General features: G+C 41.0%; 2 protein-coding genes across 3 annotated transcripts; one reads left to right on the top strand and one right to left on the bottom strand.

The window, feature by feature from the left end:
* The first annotated feature begins 843 nt into the window (after positions 1 to 843).
* alas2 (aminolevulinate, delta-, synthase 2) lies at positions 844 to 8,681 on the top strand. 2 transcript variants are annotated; one of them, XM_023427618.2, is made up of 10 exons: positions 844 to 973; positions 2,160 to 2,511; positions 2,684 to 2,779; positions 2,930 to 3,152; positions 3,724 to 3,908; positions 4,154 to 4,333; positions 5,205 to 5,369; positions 6,625 to 6,893; positions 7,728 to 7,890; positions 8,177 to 8,681. In XM_023427618.2, the coding sequence occupies exons 2-10, from the start codon at positions 2,181 to 2,183 to the stop codon at positions 8,338 to 8,340; spliced, it is 1,776 nt and encodes a 591-aa protein (XP_023283386.1). In that variant the 5' UTR covers positions 844 to 973; positions 2,160 to 2,180; the 3' UTR covers positions 8,341 to 8,681. The 2 variants fall into 2 exon arrangements, with proteins under 2 accessions (XP_023283386.1, XP_023283387.1); XM_023427619.2 differs by lacking the exon at positions 2,684 to 2,779.
* Positions 8,185 to 15,546, bottom strand: ttc34 (tetratricopeptide repeat domain 34). The gene is made up of 7 exons (XM_087179629.1): positions 13,805 to 15,546; positions 13,152 to 13,381; positions 12,042 to 12,234; positions 11,617 to 11,783; positions 10,911 to 11,184; positions 10,540 to 10,754; positions 8,185 to 9,689 (listed from the first exon to the last, which is right to left on the bottom strand). The coding sequence occupies exons 1-7, from the start codon at positions 15,519 to 15,521 to the stop codon at positions 9,144 to 9,146; spliced, it is 3,342 nt and encodes a 1,113-aa protein (XP_087035755.1). The 5' UTR covers positions 15,522 to 15,546; the 3' UTR covers positions 8,185 to 9,143.
* Positions 15,547 to 17,079: the final 1,533 nt, after the last annotated feature.

Raw genomic sequence — 17,079 nt, 5'->3', positions numbered from 1 at the left:
TGCATTTCCTTGCCAGAACTGGTGGCCATCTTGAATCTTCAAATGGCTCTTTTATTAAAAGAGTAATGCTGAAGGAGGATTTGTGCCAAGTTTAGTACTATATCTGTATCCACATTTGTAAGATTTCGTTTAATAAATGCAGTTTTGCTTCATTTCAAATTCTCATTCTCATTCGTAAAACAACGGTTACAGCCCAATGCAAACGTTATTGCTGTACTAAAATATTCCATACATTTCCACAGGTATAATAACTAAAGTATACTTAGAGTACATGTTCACACTCATGAATAGATGTTGAACTTAAAGTTTTGTTCTTGATCTTAGAAACAGTAGTTCAACCAAAATAATAATCTTAGCTGAAGGTCCACTTACTAGATTTCTTATGGAATTTTTTGCCTCAACTCATGGCCTTTAATGTTTAGATGGAGTTTGCTCAGTCATGCAGAGTGAATAAATAATCATGTAAGACATGGAGGCATTGTTATAGGTTACACATCTTATATGATCGCAGTTGTGTTATATTGTCCATCACTGATAACTGTTTACAGCTGTGCCACAGGTTGGCACAGCTGTAAACAGCTATGGTTGTTGACAAATACATCAAACACTTATATCTGCTTACAACTACATTATTGTGTGATGCAGTTTGCTATAGATATATAGATATAGAGTTTGTTGTTTGAAAATGCAGTATTATTGGTTCAACAACTCAGACATCAAAGTAAATGTCCACCATAAAGTCATGAGAAATGACAGAGAGTGACACAACTGTATTGGAACCCTATCAACATCTTTGCACCTCCCATAGATTCACCCTGGGTGGCCCCTAAAGCTGAGACCTGATGACATCTCTGGTGGGTGGGAGTGGAGCTGATTGCATAATGCTCTTCAACATCTGACCACTAACTGGTGACACTTTCTGACACTCTGTTTATTTGCTGTTTTGAAGTTCGTCCTCAGTGCAGGTCAACAGGTGAGCTTCCTGACAGTCTTCACTTCTGATCATTATCCTTTCATTATTATCATTATTCTTATTATTATCACAGTTATTTCCTTTATTTTGATTGTATTAATGATTATAGTTGTAAAGATGCATTTACATTCATGTATAATTAGCAGTGTTACTGTTTTATTTTATTTATTTATTCCTTCATGTAGTGGAAAACATGTCATACACACACAGTGTATCCCTAAATGACTTTTGACAGTCATTGAGCAGAGAATTATGGTGTAGATACTTCATATACTTCTATGTAGCAGTCTATAGCTAACCTTTGGATATGTGGCTTTTTTGTGAGTGATCAATAGTTAAATGTTTTCACCAACAACAAAAACAAAATTAAGATAAAATTAAAGTGTTGACCAACTTGTGTTTGACAGACCAATCTAAAGATAACATTTAACCACAGGAAAAATCCACAGGTCCTAAGAATTAGCTTATCATCTCACCACAGGGCATTGTGAGGGAAATGATACAGCTGGCCTCTGTTTGTAAACTAAACTGCACATATAGGAGCTCAGTCACAAATGAAAGTCTGGATTAAGTATTATTTAGGTGTCATTTTGTGGATTATTTATTAAATTTTATTTATAATATTCATTTTTCTTTGCAGTCTGAAAAACTTTTAACAGCAGGGAAATAATAGTTAATACTGAAAAGAATTAGATGCATCCCTGCTGTGTTTTATACAGGATTATTTGATAGTTACTGCAGTAATCAGCCTTAGATGATGACGTCTGTCAGGGCTGCACTTGAGCGCCTGCAGAGTGAAGATAAGCAGCAGCAACCTGCCGCACCCTGGAGGAGGCACCTGCTGCTCTCTGGACCTAAGATGAACCACTACATGCATTTATAGCCCCTTTGAATATTTTTAACCACGTCAACTATATGGGATTTTACTTTTAGGAAACTCAGTGCCAAGTTCAGTCATATCCGTGTCTTTCCCATTTTATATTTTGGTCACATGACCATGTTAGAGATGAGAATTGACTTTTTCTGTGTGGGGGCAATTTAAGGAAAAAGTTAATACATAATACTCTTTTACACATCCTGAATGCAATGAAATATTTATACTCTTCGCAAATATATTGCAGATGTTGAGTCAGCCTTTGCATGTTTGTAGAATGAAATGGATTTCCTGTCTCCTGTCTTAATTCAGAGTAAGAACAGCTGCAGTACCATGGCTGCCTTCCTGCATCACTGCCCCTTTCTGAAGTCGGTTCCTAAACCAGCTTTGAGACGGACAGGATCGGCCTTGCTGACTCTGGCTGATCAATGCCCCATCATTGCTCGCCAGATCACCGTGAGTAGCCCGGCCTCGCTGAATGCCACGCTGACCATATCGCCTACCAAGATGAAGAGTCACCGACTTCCCACGGTGGACCAAAGGATGATGTCTTCTCAAACGGCCACTCAGGTGGCTGTGTCTGTATCGAAGGTTTGCCCTTTTGTCACCTCTCAGATTGGGATGGTCCAAGCCAGCCCTGAAGTACAGGAGGACGTCAAAGAAGGTAGGCAGAATAGAAGAGCTGTAGTGATGCTGCAATTAACATACACAACACCAGAGAAACTGAATTTGAACTTTAAGAGAAGTGAAAATTGCCAAATTTCAAACAGAAAACAAAAATCCAGGACAAAATTGCAACAATCCTTCACTGACAGACCTGCACTCCTCTTTCACAGGTTTAATGACTTCTCTGTTAAAGGGTTTAAAAGATTCAGTCCTCCAACCATCAGTTCAGACCAACACTGTCACCCACCTCCTTAAAGACAACATGGGTATGATTGACCATTTAAAAAGGGCCGAGAGCTACTACTACTCATTTAATAATGTGACGTTTTGTAAAAACATGTTTTTTATTTGCCTAATCAGATAGCCGTTCATTGAATGCAGTATTTAATTTAAAGTGAAACCCATCCCTCCCGCAGCTGGCCCCAGCTATGACTACGACCGCTTCTTCATTGAGAAGATCGCTGACAAAAAGAAGGACCACACATACAGAGTCTTCAAGACGGTGAACAGGAATGCTGAGGTCTTCCCTTTTGCAGAGGATTACTCCATCTCTGGGCGGGAGGGCTCCCAGGTGTCCGTCTGGTGCAGCAACGACTATCTGGGAATGAGTCGGCACCCACGGGTCCTCAGTGCGATCAGGTAAAATGAGACAGAATAAAAAAGCCCTTTGAGGAAAGTCTCAAGTCAGTCAAGATGAGTTCAACTTAAATCCCAGTTCTTGTTGAAGTCGAAGTCAAGTGTGATGTGGGCAAATTATGTAGGGAAACTGCAAGTCATTTAGAAGTCTGACATTTTCCTTTCAAAGCTATTTTTATACATAGCAGAGATGAAGTCCTTGAAATGCATAGACCAAATATTTCATTTGTCAAGGTGTATCGTGTTCAAGTTCCTGCCTTTCACTGTCTTATTTATTTTTCATTCTTCCCTAGAGGGACTCGAATTTTTCGGCTGTTATCTCAAGGAGGCAAATGTTAAGTTAGTAAAGTTTTACAGCAGTCAAGTCCAATTCCAGCCTCAAGAACCAAACTTTGTAACTTAGTTATTGTTTTTCAGTGGCAGATGTACATGTGAGGTTCAGTCTATCTTCAATCTTTCTTTCTGAATATAAAACATTTTTATTTATTTAGTAATTAGTGGGCTCCAGTTGTAGTACCAAGGACACCTCTCATGACATGGATTATGTTTGATCATTTAGTTGTTTGTTTCTCAGAGATGCCCTGGACAGACACGGTGCAGGTGCAGGTGGGACCAGGAACATCTCTGGCACCAGTAACTTCCACGTGTCTCTGGAGAAGGAGCTCGCCGATCTACACAGGAAAGACGCAGCTCTGGTTTTCTCCTCCTGCTTCGTGGCAAATGACTCCACCCTCTTCACTTTAGCTAAAATGCTGCCAGGTAAATACTGTGCCATGGGCCATATGAATAGACTCAAGTGATGCCATCCACGAAAAGGTCCAGCACAAATGTCACTGTCTCTGTTTTTGGATCACTTTTCGAGATATTCTGTATTCTGGAACCCATATTCTAGACATATTCATGATTCATAAATCGTAGAAAAGGGTAAGAACATCTCAGGGTTGATACTGTTCAGTGGGAAGTCATCGCCACTGGTTTGATGGTGTGTGTGATCTGTCGTACAGGGTGCGAGATCTACTCAGATGCAGGGAACCACGCATCAATGATTCAAGGCATCAGGAACAGCGGAGTGAAGCGCTTCATCTTCCGCCACAATGACAGCCGCCACCTGGAGGAACTGCTGCAACGCTCAGACCCCAAAACACCCAAAATAGTGGCATTTGAGACGGTGCATTCGATGGATGGTGAGTACATTGAAATGTTAGTAGAGGTTGTTTAGATTGATAGATCATTTTTAGCTGATAAACCTATATAAATGTTTTTTTGTATGCAGTTTTATGTGTATGAGGACTGAGCTATATGATCATTCAAGCTGACACACAAGATATAAATGTTGATGTTAATTTGTAGTATATACTGTAACATTGCATGCAATATCACTTTAGTTTGCTGTATATGGGAGGCTACACGCTGTGCAATGTGAGAATTGGAACACAATCCATGGCAATATCAAGAATTTCAGTTGTGCTCTGTTGATGCAATTGACTAAACCCCTTTTTCATACAGTGTCATTAATGACTAGAAATACCAGTTGAAATTTGCTAATTATATCTCTAATGAATCCATATATTTATCATGTAAATTTGGTCAAACTGTCATTTTCAGCAAAGTTCATAATTCATAGCTAATAAAAATAAAGCTGGCATTACTTCTACTTACTTCTATTACTCAGTCTGCAATATTTGTCATTCATCACTGTCTCCCAAGGGAGGAAATATTATTCCCCCTCAGCTCTTTCTCTCTGTCTGATATTACACCAGTGACGACTCCATAAAGCACAAACCGAAGTAGACCGAATGGATGGCTGCAACTGTATCCAGGACAATTTCACCCCAAAAGAAGTCATTTTTAAAGAAATATTCTATGATTTGTAGCTGTAGTGAGATTTTAATATCTTCAGTTATGAGAACGGCTCTCCATATACATTTTCTGCTAGAGTACAGACTGTATGTGTTCTATATATTACAACATGGTGACATTTACAGCATGAATGTCCGGCTGTTCACCTGTGATGCACACTTCTAATTATACCACCTAATTCACTGGGGCTTTCAGGTGCCATATGTCCTCTAGAAGAGCTGTGCGATGTGGCTCACCGTTATGGAGCTCTGACGTTTGTTGATGAAGTACATGCTGTGGGCCTGTATGGAGCCCATGGAGCTGGAGTGGGAGAGAGAGACAATGTTATGCACAAGATTGACATTGTGTCTGGGACCTTAGGTGAGTATCTTTTAAAGAAAATCCTTGCATTTAAATTATTTTATTATTTTTCAAAGAGATTAAAGGGCACTCCTACAATGATAACTCTTACATCAGTCATCCACCAACATGTCCTTTCACTATGACACCAAGAGGGGCAAGGCAAACGGCTTCAAACTGTCATAGATTAATTATCCCTTGTTTCTTGGCTAAAGTCTCATTCACAGCCTCTCTTGCACTAACTGACAAGGTCATACTGCCAACACAGAAGCAATAGCTCTCAACAAGCATGATGACATTCTCATGTTGGTTAGACAGAGGGCAGGAGAAGAGTGAACTCTCATCAAAGGACGCAGAGGTTTTATCAGCTGGGTGCCAGCTTTACTCCCTCTCTGGTCGTACTGATAAAACGATCATCAGGGAGGCCATGCTGTCTGTAGCTGTATCTACTGACCACACATCAAATGTAAACTCATACAAACAACTTTACAAGGCATGGTTACAAGTGGCAATAAATAAAGTACTTCAACAGTCTGAAATAACAAATTAATAGTGGTGTATTATCAACACACAACGTTTGTTTGATATGTTATGGCGATTTTATGATGTGATACAGAAAAATAATCAATTAATCATTTATCAATGTATCATATAACAGTATAGCACTTGGGACATCAAAATAAAACAGAGAGTTTAATCTCACTGCCAGCAGTTTATATAAAACACAAGTCATTTAAATACTTCAAAAGAAATGATGTGGTATCAAATTCATCTCAGGTCAACTACCTCAACAACAGCACTGTACTACATACAGACTGCATGAAGTACATTTATTCAATCAGGTTTTAAAGTAAATTGAAATTAAACACACAATTATATCCCTAAAAATTAGACAGTATCCATCAGACTTTAGTAAAAACAGCAATACAACAATGTAAAAGTGCTGCATTCAAAATTAAACCAATACCATTATTAAATCTATAGTATGTATGTATTGAAGGTAAAAGTGCTCATTATGCATATTGTATTAGTTATTTAACTGTATTATCATTAAAAAAAATACTTACATACTTATATTAAATATGAATCTACAACTTGACTTTATCTGCCAAATAAATGCATGGAGTAAAATGTATCTTCTCTGAAAGGTAAGAGTATATAAAAAGGTTTTTAAAAAAGTACTAAGAAGTAAAGCATGTTACATTTGCACTTCCCTTCGCTGATTATTTCCTGTCTCCTCACCTCATATACCCTCTGTCATCTGTTGCTGTTCCAGGAAAAGCCTTTGGCTGTGTGGGAGGCTACATTGCCAGCAGCGCTGCCCTAGTGGACACAGTGCGCTCCTTTGCAGCTGGCTTCATCTTCACTACTGCCCTGCCACCGATGGCTCTGGCTGGAGCCCTGGAGTCTGTCCGGGTGCTGAAGAGCCCCGAGGGGCAGGGGCTCCGCAGAGCCCACCAGAGGAACGTAAAACACATGAGGCAGCTGCTCATGGATAATGGCTTACCTGTGGTCAACTGCCCCAGCCACATCATCCCCATACGGGTATGACAATGTAGCACTGCTGCTGCCTCCACTACTACATTACCTCTCTCTAACAACTCCTCAGCTGATGATAGTGAAGTGTCTCTAAGGTCAAAGCAGTATCACCTTCAGCAAGCTATTCATTTTCATTCAAGATTAAGCAGACATCTTTAATTAATCTCACACTAGGGAAAGCAGGGGTGGAAAAAATAAAATTAATGATGGTTGAATTTCATTTAGCTGCTTCAGTTTCAGGGTCCTGGTGTTGTTCCTGCTGGCTCACTGTGATGGCTCACTGGGACACTTGAAAAGAAAAGAGCCATCATTAATGCTGTTAGTAACTCCTGCTCTTTTCCTACTGAGACAATTCATAGTAGTTTCTGCTATGAAAAGGGTCTGATGTGCACTCCTCTGTAACTCAACTAGTACAGCACAGAACACATGGAGTCTGGAGTGTGTCACCACAGTAATTCTAGACTTTTTCAGTGTTTAATTATAATCCCATTCATACATTTTAGAAAACAGTTATATGTCATTATGTTAATTCAGTCTGAAATATTTTTGTTATACCATTTATTTTTTGGTTCCATTTTGAAATTCAGTTACTAATAAATAATTTATAAACAGATGAGAGGTTTTTTTTCTTTTCTTAATGCCTAATTTAGATGCTAATTTAATTAGTAAATTTGTAAGTTTCAAATGCATCACTTAGTCAGTTACAACTTAACACTTGAAAGTTTGTAAATTAGCGTAAACCACAGTACTGACTTTGATAGCTACATGTATAACCTGAATGTGCTGAGTAAAAGCGTACACTAAATGGTTAATGTCACTTTTCACTGGTCCATTTTCTAGGTGGGCAACGCTGAGCTGAACACCAAGGTGTGTGACACCCTGCTGGAGAGATACAACATCTACGTCCAGGCCATTAACTACCCCACAGTGCCGCGAGGTGAGGAGCTGTTGCGCCTGGCTCCGTCTCCTCATCACAATCCCGCCATGATGGAGTATTTTGTGGGTAAGTGTTGGGAGCCTTACTGCTGTTAGGTCAGAGTTGTTGTAGTAAACGTCCAATCAAGCTAAGTGGGGACAATGGCAGGTACAAGTGATTTAGGTTTGTTGTCAGTGAGTCTCTTTGCATTTTAAGCACCAAAACTGCAATGCAGTAAAAATAACAATATCATAATATCACGTCACGCAACATAATCTCTCAGCTAAAATGACCAGAACTGAAACTTTTAAGATGGAAAAATATATATTTGGATTTATTTGCTCATTCTTATGAATGTTTGTTTCACTCACAGACGCACTGGTGGAGGTGTGGCAGGAGGCGGGGCTCCTGCTCAACAGCCCGGCCACAGCCTCCTGCACCTTCTGTGATCGCAAGCTGCATTTTGACCTCATGAGTGAGTGGGAGAAATCCTACTTCGGCACCATGGAACCGCAATACATTACTGTGTCTGCATAATACCAAAGTAAATCAAGTTTCTTACCACAAGCTACACATAGAGTATATGTTTAAATTTAATGCTATTTTTGACATTATTTTAAATTATACTTCAGGTGCACTAAGAGTACTAATGTACTAACTTTGTATTTGTGTTTAAATATTCTTTAATGTCAGTGGCATGGACTTAATTCCAGTATTTATTCATGTTTTCCTGTATTTATGTATTCAAAATTTGTGGTTAAATATTATTAAAGAAAATTGTGCCTCCACCATTTTAAAACATAAAACCTGCACATCGGGCACTTTCTTAAATCTCTTATCTAGGTGTGATAGTTACAATTAAACCATGCTTTCATTCATTTTGCGTGATTTCCTCTGTACTATATAATCATCATGACCATCATGTTTTGTTTCCATCTCCACAATAATTGAGTTACTAATGTTTCAGTCATAAAATGTGTGAACTAGCAAAGTTAACTGGTTCATAAAATAAGGGATAATAAAACATTCAATAAAATTGTGGTGTTGAGAAACTCTACAATTCACTTACCCCTCTTATAATCAATATATATAATATATGCTGTGCTGTGATTTTAAAGATATTGACTACAACAACAAACACTGTTGTTAATCCTTAATTAGAACTTGGAAGACATAATACAAATAAAAGCACCGTGTTCTCAAAGAACCATCAAACATGTCTAATAAAAGTGTGGGAGAATTCTCAACAGTTTTCATCAGTGTCTCCACCATAAGACAATTTAAGGTACAGGCACTGACATGGCTACATCCTGTGTTCTGTTTCACTCTGACTATCAACACTAGTTGACATTGCAGGGGCTGGCCACTTCCCGTTTCACTCTTGCCCTCAGTCTGCGGAGCTCTGCGTTCTCACTGTCCACAGTGAGACCACATTCAATTAATGTCCAAGCTTTACTCAGCTGCTGCTCCCCATAGTGCTGCAGCGCCCCCCGCAGGAAGCACTCAGCCAGATGCAGCCTCCCCAGGCCAGCCTCCACGCACAGGATTGCCTGGTCCTTGTGGAGCTCCAGGGCCTGAGTGAAGTCCTCCAGAGCTGCTCCTTCTCTGGAACAGAGCACCAGGCTGCGACCTCGCCGACACAGGTCCTCCGCCCAGACTTGGGGGTCATCTGAGCAGCTGGAGTCGGATCCACCGTGTTTCTGAATAACTCGGTCTAGGTCAGCTACAGCCTGCTTGTGTAAACCCAGCTGAGCGAGGCAGGCAGCGCGCTGGCGAAGATACTGGAGTCTGTGACTGCCCACTGCTTGTACTGCTACAGTCAGGAGTGTGAGAGCCTGATCCCACTGGCCAGCTGATGACACACTGCTGGCCTCCTGTGCTGCTGCCTGTTACAATATAAATGCCGAACAATTAATATGCTATTTATAACTTAATAAATACTCCTTATTTACAATGCTTTAGCTAGATTATGGAAATATGCTGTTTCCCTGTCTTGTAAGTAGTGTAAATCAGTTTATTGATGTCATCATACATTATGCATACTTTTCCATACTTTTTCCATCTTCTCTGACCTTATTTTCCATTTCAAGCATATGAAATATGCATTGCGATATATTTGGAGAGAACCTATTAAACTGATTGAGGTTCCACTGCAGTTTTGTACGATTTCATTTTGAGCTTATTTAGATTTTTGGATATAACTTAGTTGGCGTTGTGTTACATTAACACAAAAAGTGCAGTGCAGTGCAGAGATGAAATCAGAATTTCATGCAGGTAAAATAAGAAAAGGGGTTCCACAGAATCACAGAGAATCTCTTCACTTTAATCACAGTGTGAACTGAAAAACAACCCATGTGATTCAATTTCATAATTTCATCAGTGAGTGAATTTATTTTACAATTGATTAAATATATAGTACATACAAAGTTTCATTTTACAGTCTTGTGATATTAGATTGAAAATATGATAATCTGTAATATAATAAACAGTTTTATTTCATTTTAAATTGATGCATTTATTCATTTGCAACACTCACAATTATACTGCACTGTTAATCTAACAGAAAAGATGTGGCACATTTTTTATCCCTGTAATGGAATTGTATCTGCAGCTTAATTATAAACCTAATTTGCTGATGATGGTAGAATTAAAAATGCTGCTTTTACCAGAACAAATACTGTTGCCCATGGCACTTGTTCTTAAAGATGAAATCTAGGACTCCAGCACTGAACTTACCTGTGCCATGCGTTTTCGCTGACTGAATGGGATCAGGGCCAGCAAGAAGTCCAGACTTAACGGATCTTTCTCAGTCAGTTTGCTGAGCCTGCGAGCTGCGCTGCGGTAATTCTGTTGCCAAGCCTCCACCACACCCACCCTGGCCTGGGCCACTGCATCTCTTGGATCCTGACCAAACACCTGGCAGAGATGAACGCTTGCAGCCTCAACTTCACCTGGAGCAGATGGAGCACAACAGCAGGCATAAGGATCACTGTAAACAAGGAGTGCCTGCTTCAGTAGCTCTGTTTTATTTAGGTGGAAACACCACACAGCCTAAGCCGTAATCTCCTAAACAGACCATTTCCAGTGACATCAAGTTCTCATCTCACCTTTGGCTAACAGTATGTCCACATAGAGCAGATGCCATCGGGGGTCTCTGCAGTCAGTCCTCATCAGAGCTCCACCGATTATAAAAGCCTCTCTGAGCTGTTCTTCGTGGCAGGGCACAGCATTAGTGACCAGGATGTCTGACAGATTGGTTCGACAGAACTGATGCAGCCAATCACCGACCAGCTTCCGTGCCTTGTCTTTGAGTGATAGGATGTCTTTGGTGACCATGTCAGTGTTTATCTGAAGTGCTGCCAAGATATCATGAGTGCATTCCTATAGCATAGAAAAAAGGGGCATTTGAATATTATATTTCTGTTGGACATACACATTTCCTTCAGTGGCAACAGACAATCTGATGCGGTCCTATCAGCCAAAATTCAACTATGTTTGTAAAAGAAAACAGCATGCCATATTCTGAGATCCTTTAAATCCCATTTGCCTAAACTTTTCGTAGTGTAGGGTAAGCGTGTTTTCTGCTCTACCAATATGAAATGATGCGTCTTTTGCCTCTTTTTCCTGCCCACGTCGGTCATTATAAGCATTATAGTGGCTGTTGCATGTCACTAAATATCATGACATCAAATTCAACTTTTTCAAGCCGGTACGTTTCACTGTAAAGCTGCCTGGTGTAGCATAAAGTTTAAAAGTAAAATCTGCCGTACGCTACATAAGGCCCATTCTGGCAGTTTTTCAACTCAAGAATACCTGTTGTTGATTCAGCAGGAGATAGGTGAAGCCTCGTCCACAGAGGGCTTGAACATGTTTTGGGTGCTCCTTCAGAATGGCACTGAAATCAAAGATGGCAGTCTTTCGTTGGTTTAGCAGGGCATAACACCTCGCTCTTTCCAACAAGGAGTCTGCTGCCTCACCACCTTGAAGAGCACAATTAGTGGATTGGCTTTTATTACTTAGTTATACAGTAAAAAGCACATATCCAAATACACAGAATAGTATGTATGTAAGTTATTGAAGCCAAATCTATAAACAGAGCTTGTGTTTTTACCCAATCTATTTCTTTATCCCTTTAATCATTCCCCCTTTCTAGATTAAAGTATGACCTGCTGTTAATTAAGTCAACAATCAGAATTAAACCAGCAACAAACATCAAATATCAATCAGATTCTAATCACCAGATGCCATGATAGCGATGGAAAGATAAGCCACAGCCTCCCTGACAGCACTCTCCACTCTCGTGCCTTCCAGGATGCGTTTTGCAGCAGAGTGGCAGTGTCCCTGCAAAAGTGCACGATCCTTCTGTTGTGCCACCGCTAACAGAGGACGCAAGCAGCTGGTATCCCCACGCTGAATGAGCTTTTTCAGAAGCTGCAGGAAAAAAATGGGCAGATATGAATTCTTTATCTATTTGACTGTAAAAGTTGTAAAGTTAAGGAACAAAGATATTAAGCTACCAGACACAGTTTGGTGTTGTTACTGCATTCCTTCAGAAGAATGTACACTATGAAAGACGTTGTTCAGTTGATTTTAGATTGAGACTACACTTATTGACAGTTTATGTATGATAATAAATTACTGTAAAACAACATTGCAACAGCTCACCTACTACACTGGCCAAGCTATTAAAACCTAAAATTGATCTAATGGCTGATTGTTTAATGTTTTGATAGTGATCAGGCAATCCATGCTCTCCCAATTTACCTTGGGCCCCAAAAGAATGTTTAATCTTGGAGGACTGTGTATGATATTTAAACTAGAATCACCTCCTCGTGGTTCTCTGCCTCCTCCACTCAGACTAGTTTCAGGTTACATCCCTGTTTATCCAGAGTCATAGAAAATATGAACCATTTGGGTGAAATTCTGTCATAATTGCTGGGTGAAGTCTTGAGTAATGGCTAAAAAGTGTTTTCTGAGGTCACTGTGACCTTGACCTTTGAACTTTGACCACCACAATCTACTCAGTTTGTCCTTGAGTCCTAGTGAATGTTTGTGCCAAATTTGGAGAATGTCCAGGAGTATGGGACGGACGTACAGACAACCTGAAAACACGTTGTCTGTCCATGTGCGTGTTCTATATTAATATATAGAACACATAAAATAAGAATAAAAATCTCTATAATATACTGTATATACATCAGAAACATCTTTAATCAGAAATATGGTGTGCAACTTAACAAAAAGGTTGGAGTGCGATAAGAACTTTGTAAAATGACAGTGTAAAATAAATGCAGAAGAACTAATGGTGTCTGTGGACATCACTTCTGCCCTAAACCTACTATACATACCTGATTGGTATCATAAAGAAAGCCTCTGTGCAGCTGCAGCAGGGCAAGGCGAGCCAGAACGGGGGCCCGAGGACCGGTGGGCCCGACAGAGAGCAGCAGCCGGTAGGCCTCCTCGACTCGGCCAAGCTGGTACAAAGCATCAGCTGCCAGGATCTGAGGCCCATCAGCACCTGGCTGGAGCTCCATCAGCAGCAGAGCCAGGGAGTGGACACCAGCAGGAGTCCTAATGCACAAACCAGCAAAAGGTGCTACATCAAGCAAATGTATTTAACTGAAAAAAAAAATGAATGCAAACTTTCATTAGGACAGAATTCATAAACTGATATTTGTAGTTTTATTGAGATGTTAAGCACAGAACTAAATAAATCACCTGAGAAAGTTCCATAACAAACTTCAGATATTTGACACATGACATATTAGTAGGAAAAGCACAGGTGTTACTAAGAAAATTAATGATAGCCGTGTCCCAGAAGTGTCACAGTCAGCCATGGCAGTGAGCCGGCATGAACAATACCAGGACCCTGAAACTGATTGAAATTCAGTCGTCTTTAACTCCATTATTTACACGAGTGCTTGTCCTGCCGTGATATGCCAATATGTTTCCTGTCAAAAAGGCCTATTGAGTAAAATGCCTTAGAGACAAACATCATACCCTGATCTGTGGTTGTCTCTCTTTGACATGACATTCAGCTGATCCTCCTGCTGGAGATGCTGGGAGTCTTCAGTGGATCTGGACTTGGATTTGTGCTCTCCAGTCCCCTCCAGCATGACTCGTCCCTGCTCCAATAAAACAGTAAAGAGCAGCCCCCGGCAGTTCCATGGCACCAAGCAGCGAACAGTCAGTGCTGCTTCCTGAGGATGCAGCCTGCTGGCTGTCACATAGTCTAGAGCTGTGAGGTAGTTTAAGCCACCCATCATGCGCAGGAGCCCCCTGCCACACAGCGCCCGCACACAGCTGGAGGGATGAGGGGCATTGTGTTCAATCACAGCCTGGAAGTCTTCTAACGCCCCCTTGTGGTCGTCAGAGAGAAGTCTTGCATATCCACAAAGAACCTGCACTGTGTTTTGATAGCTCTGCTGACTTTGGGTGGCAGCTAGCTGGCTACAGATAGAGAGGGCCTCTTTGTGTTCCCCTCTAAGGAGAAGACAGTCAGCCAGTCGTACCCGCAGCTCTCTGCCTCCCCCGTCAGGCTCTAAAAGGCACAGAGTCCGTAACTTAGTGATCACAGGGTCCAACAGTTCAACTCCTTCTGTGGAACGCAGGTCTGGACGGAGGAGAACCCTCTCTCTGTAACCATGCAGGCCCCTCTCTGCCTGCTGACGGAGATGGTTGCGAGCAGCCACCCCTGCACCATGATCTGTGAAGAGCTTTTGGAAATAAATTCTGGCAGTGGCAGGGTGGATCTCAAATGCCTCTCCCAGATCCCCACATGCCTCTGCAGTCCGTCCACCTGCTGAGAAGCAGGCAGCTGCTCGACCGGTTAAGAGCCAAGCTCTCCTCTCAGGACTGTCTTGGAATGACTTGTCAGTACTGCTCTCTGACATTTTCTGACAATGACCATGATGTAAGAGAGCAGAGTACACTTCTGCACTGTCCCCAAACCTGCCTGTCAAAAACATATGCACTGCTTGAAGTTCCTGTACTTTTCTATTACCGGGTGAGATAGCCAACAAAAACTCCATCATTAAAGCAGTAGCCTCTACACTAAGCTTATCATTCTCCTTTGTTGTCACTGCCCACTCACTGTCAAACATCAGAGAAGGATGCATGTGCATTATTTGGACAGTTAAGGCCTTCACTATTTTTGATAGGTGCTGAGCCTGTCTGGTCTTCACCAGCGTGACAATTTCAGATTTGTTTTTCTGGTAAGCTTTAAGGTAAAGCTTCAGGCCTTTAATAGTGTGGGGCTCTGCGAACAAGCAGGACAGAGCACGAGTTATCTCCAACACCATGCGAGAGAAACCTTCTGGAGGCGGGTTTCTCTTCCCTTCAAGCAGAGCAGTGCAGCGAGCAAAAATCTCCTCGCAGCCATGCCCGCCACTCTGAAGAAGAGACTCCATTTTGAAAACGGTTGCTGTCAGATTGTTGGGGCAGAGTGTGGACAGAAACACAGCGGCCAGACCTTTATTAAAACTTTCAGCAGGCTTGTTCTCCCCATAACTGTCAAGCCAACTTTCTAGGGTAGAGATCACCCCAATCAGGCTGGACTTTTCCAATTTCCGCATGTGGGACACGGTGGAGGTGGCGTGAGTCCTGAAGGCAGACATGTAGAGGCAGGTAGCCCTCCCCAGCTCTCCGGCCTCAAGAAGCTTGTCTCCATCCTCACACAGCTCTGAAACTTTGACTCCAGGTTGAACCAGGGCACTCATGATCAGGCAGCTGGCTCTAGCGTCTGTTTTTCTCTCTTCACCTATTCACATGAAGACAACACTGATGTCACCTGATGTTAAAAAACAATACATGAATTTCTCACAGCACACATTTTGACTTGTCACAATAGGAAAAGTGCGGGTGTTACTAACAACAGTAACAATGGCTGATCTAGTCAAGTGTCTCAGTAAGTCATAACAGTATTACGCAATACAAGGACGGTGAAACTCAAAAAGATAAAGGGAATTCAGCCATCACTGATTTTACTATTTACACCTATGCTTTTCCTACCATGAAAGTGGACATGGGTGATGAAAAGCAAACATCCATCAGCTCCAGGGTGCTGATATACTCTATTTTGCAACTGTCTGAGAAACATTTTACTATGTTTGAAAAATAATAAACACCAGGATCGTTAATTGTTACAGACATATATATCTGTGCACAGGTTTTAGGAGCATTTTAGATGTTTAGATTTTTATCACTCATGCAATACCATCTGGGTGGTGTAACAACAACAACAACAACAACAACAACGACCCCAAACTTACAGCCAGTCATACAGAACTATCTTCAAAGACAAGAAGAACAGGGAGTCTTGCAACAGATGGTCTGGAACCAACAGCCCTGATCGCAACATCATCCAGTCAGTCTGGGATTACATGAAGAGACAGAAGATACCGAGTCAGACTAAAAGAACTCAACTAAAGAAAACTAAAGGACTTCAAGTTACAGGATGCTTGAAACAACCTATGTACCAAGTACATAGAAAACCACAAGTGTACTGAGGATATTTGGTGCTGTTTTATTGGCAAAGGTTGGTCACACCAAATATTGATTTGATTTAGGTTTTATTTGTTTACTGCATGTGTATGAAGGTAACTCATAAATAAAAACGGTTCAGGGCATCGTTTTTGAAAGCATTATTGCTTTACTTTTAGCACCTAAAACAAGCAATTTAAAGCAGCAGCCTTGGGAATATTGTGTCAAATTTAAGGACATTATTCTGAAGAAAAAATGTAGTGCACTGTTGTCACAAATAATGGGCATATGTCAGTGAAAAATAACTAGTACCGTCCAAGTTTGTAAAATAAATCGCTAATCTAATATTTAATATTTTTTTGCATACAGTGACAATGTGTTAGAACCCGTTGTTGTGCGGCCCACGGCTCACCTACCTGCTCCTCTGGCTTTCGTCACCAACAGTTGAGCCAAAAAAAAAAGCTGAGCAAAACCGACCTAAATCCGTGACATTAAAAGTCTGCATAAGGAAACTAACTCACTGACACGGTGTCACTTCATTTTCTGTAAGTGAATTTCCCGAGAACAGAAAACCTGGGCCCCATTTTTGTAATTCAATAGCTGAGAGCTCAGAGTTGCCCGGACAACACGGTGGGTCCGCTCATTCAACAAAAGCTGCAGCGGAGTTTTTTGTTTTTTTTTTGTTACAGGTGGAAATACACAGAGGAATGGAGAGAGAGATACAACAAGATAAAAACAAACAAACCGTAACAAGCGTCACATATCGGTAAACCCCTTCCCGGCTCAGTCTCCTCT

This window comes from Seriola lalandi, unplaced genomic scaffold (assembly GCF_002814215.2).
Source record: "Seriola lalandi dorsalis isolate HSWRI2012SDOR001 ecotype SW California unplaced genomic scaffold, Sedor1 jcf7180002054861, whole genome shotgun sequence".
Classification (NCBI taxonomy): Eukaryota; Metazoa; Chordata; class Actinopteri; order Carangiformes; family Carangidae; genus Seriola; species Seriola lalandi.
The sequence above is the reverse complement of the archived record's forward strand: the minus strand, read 5'-3'. Positions and strand labels throughout refer to the sequence as shown.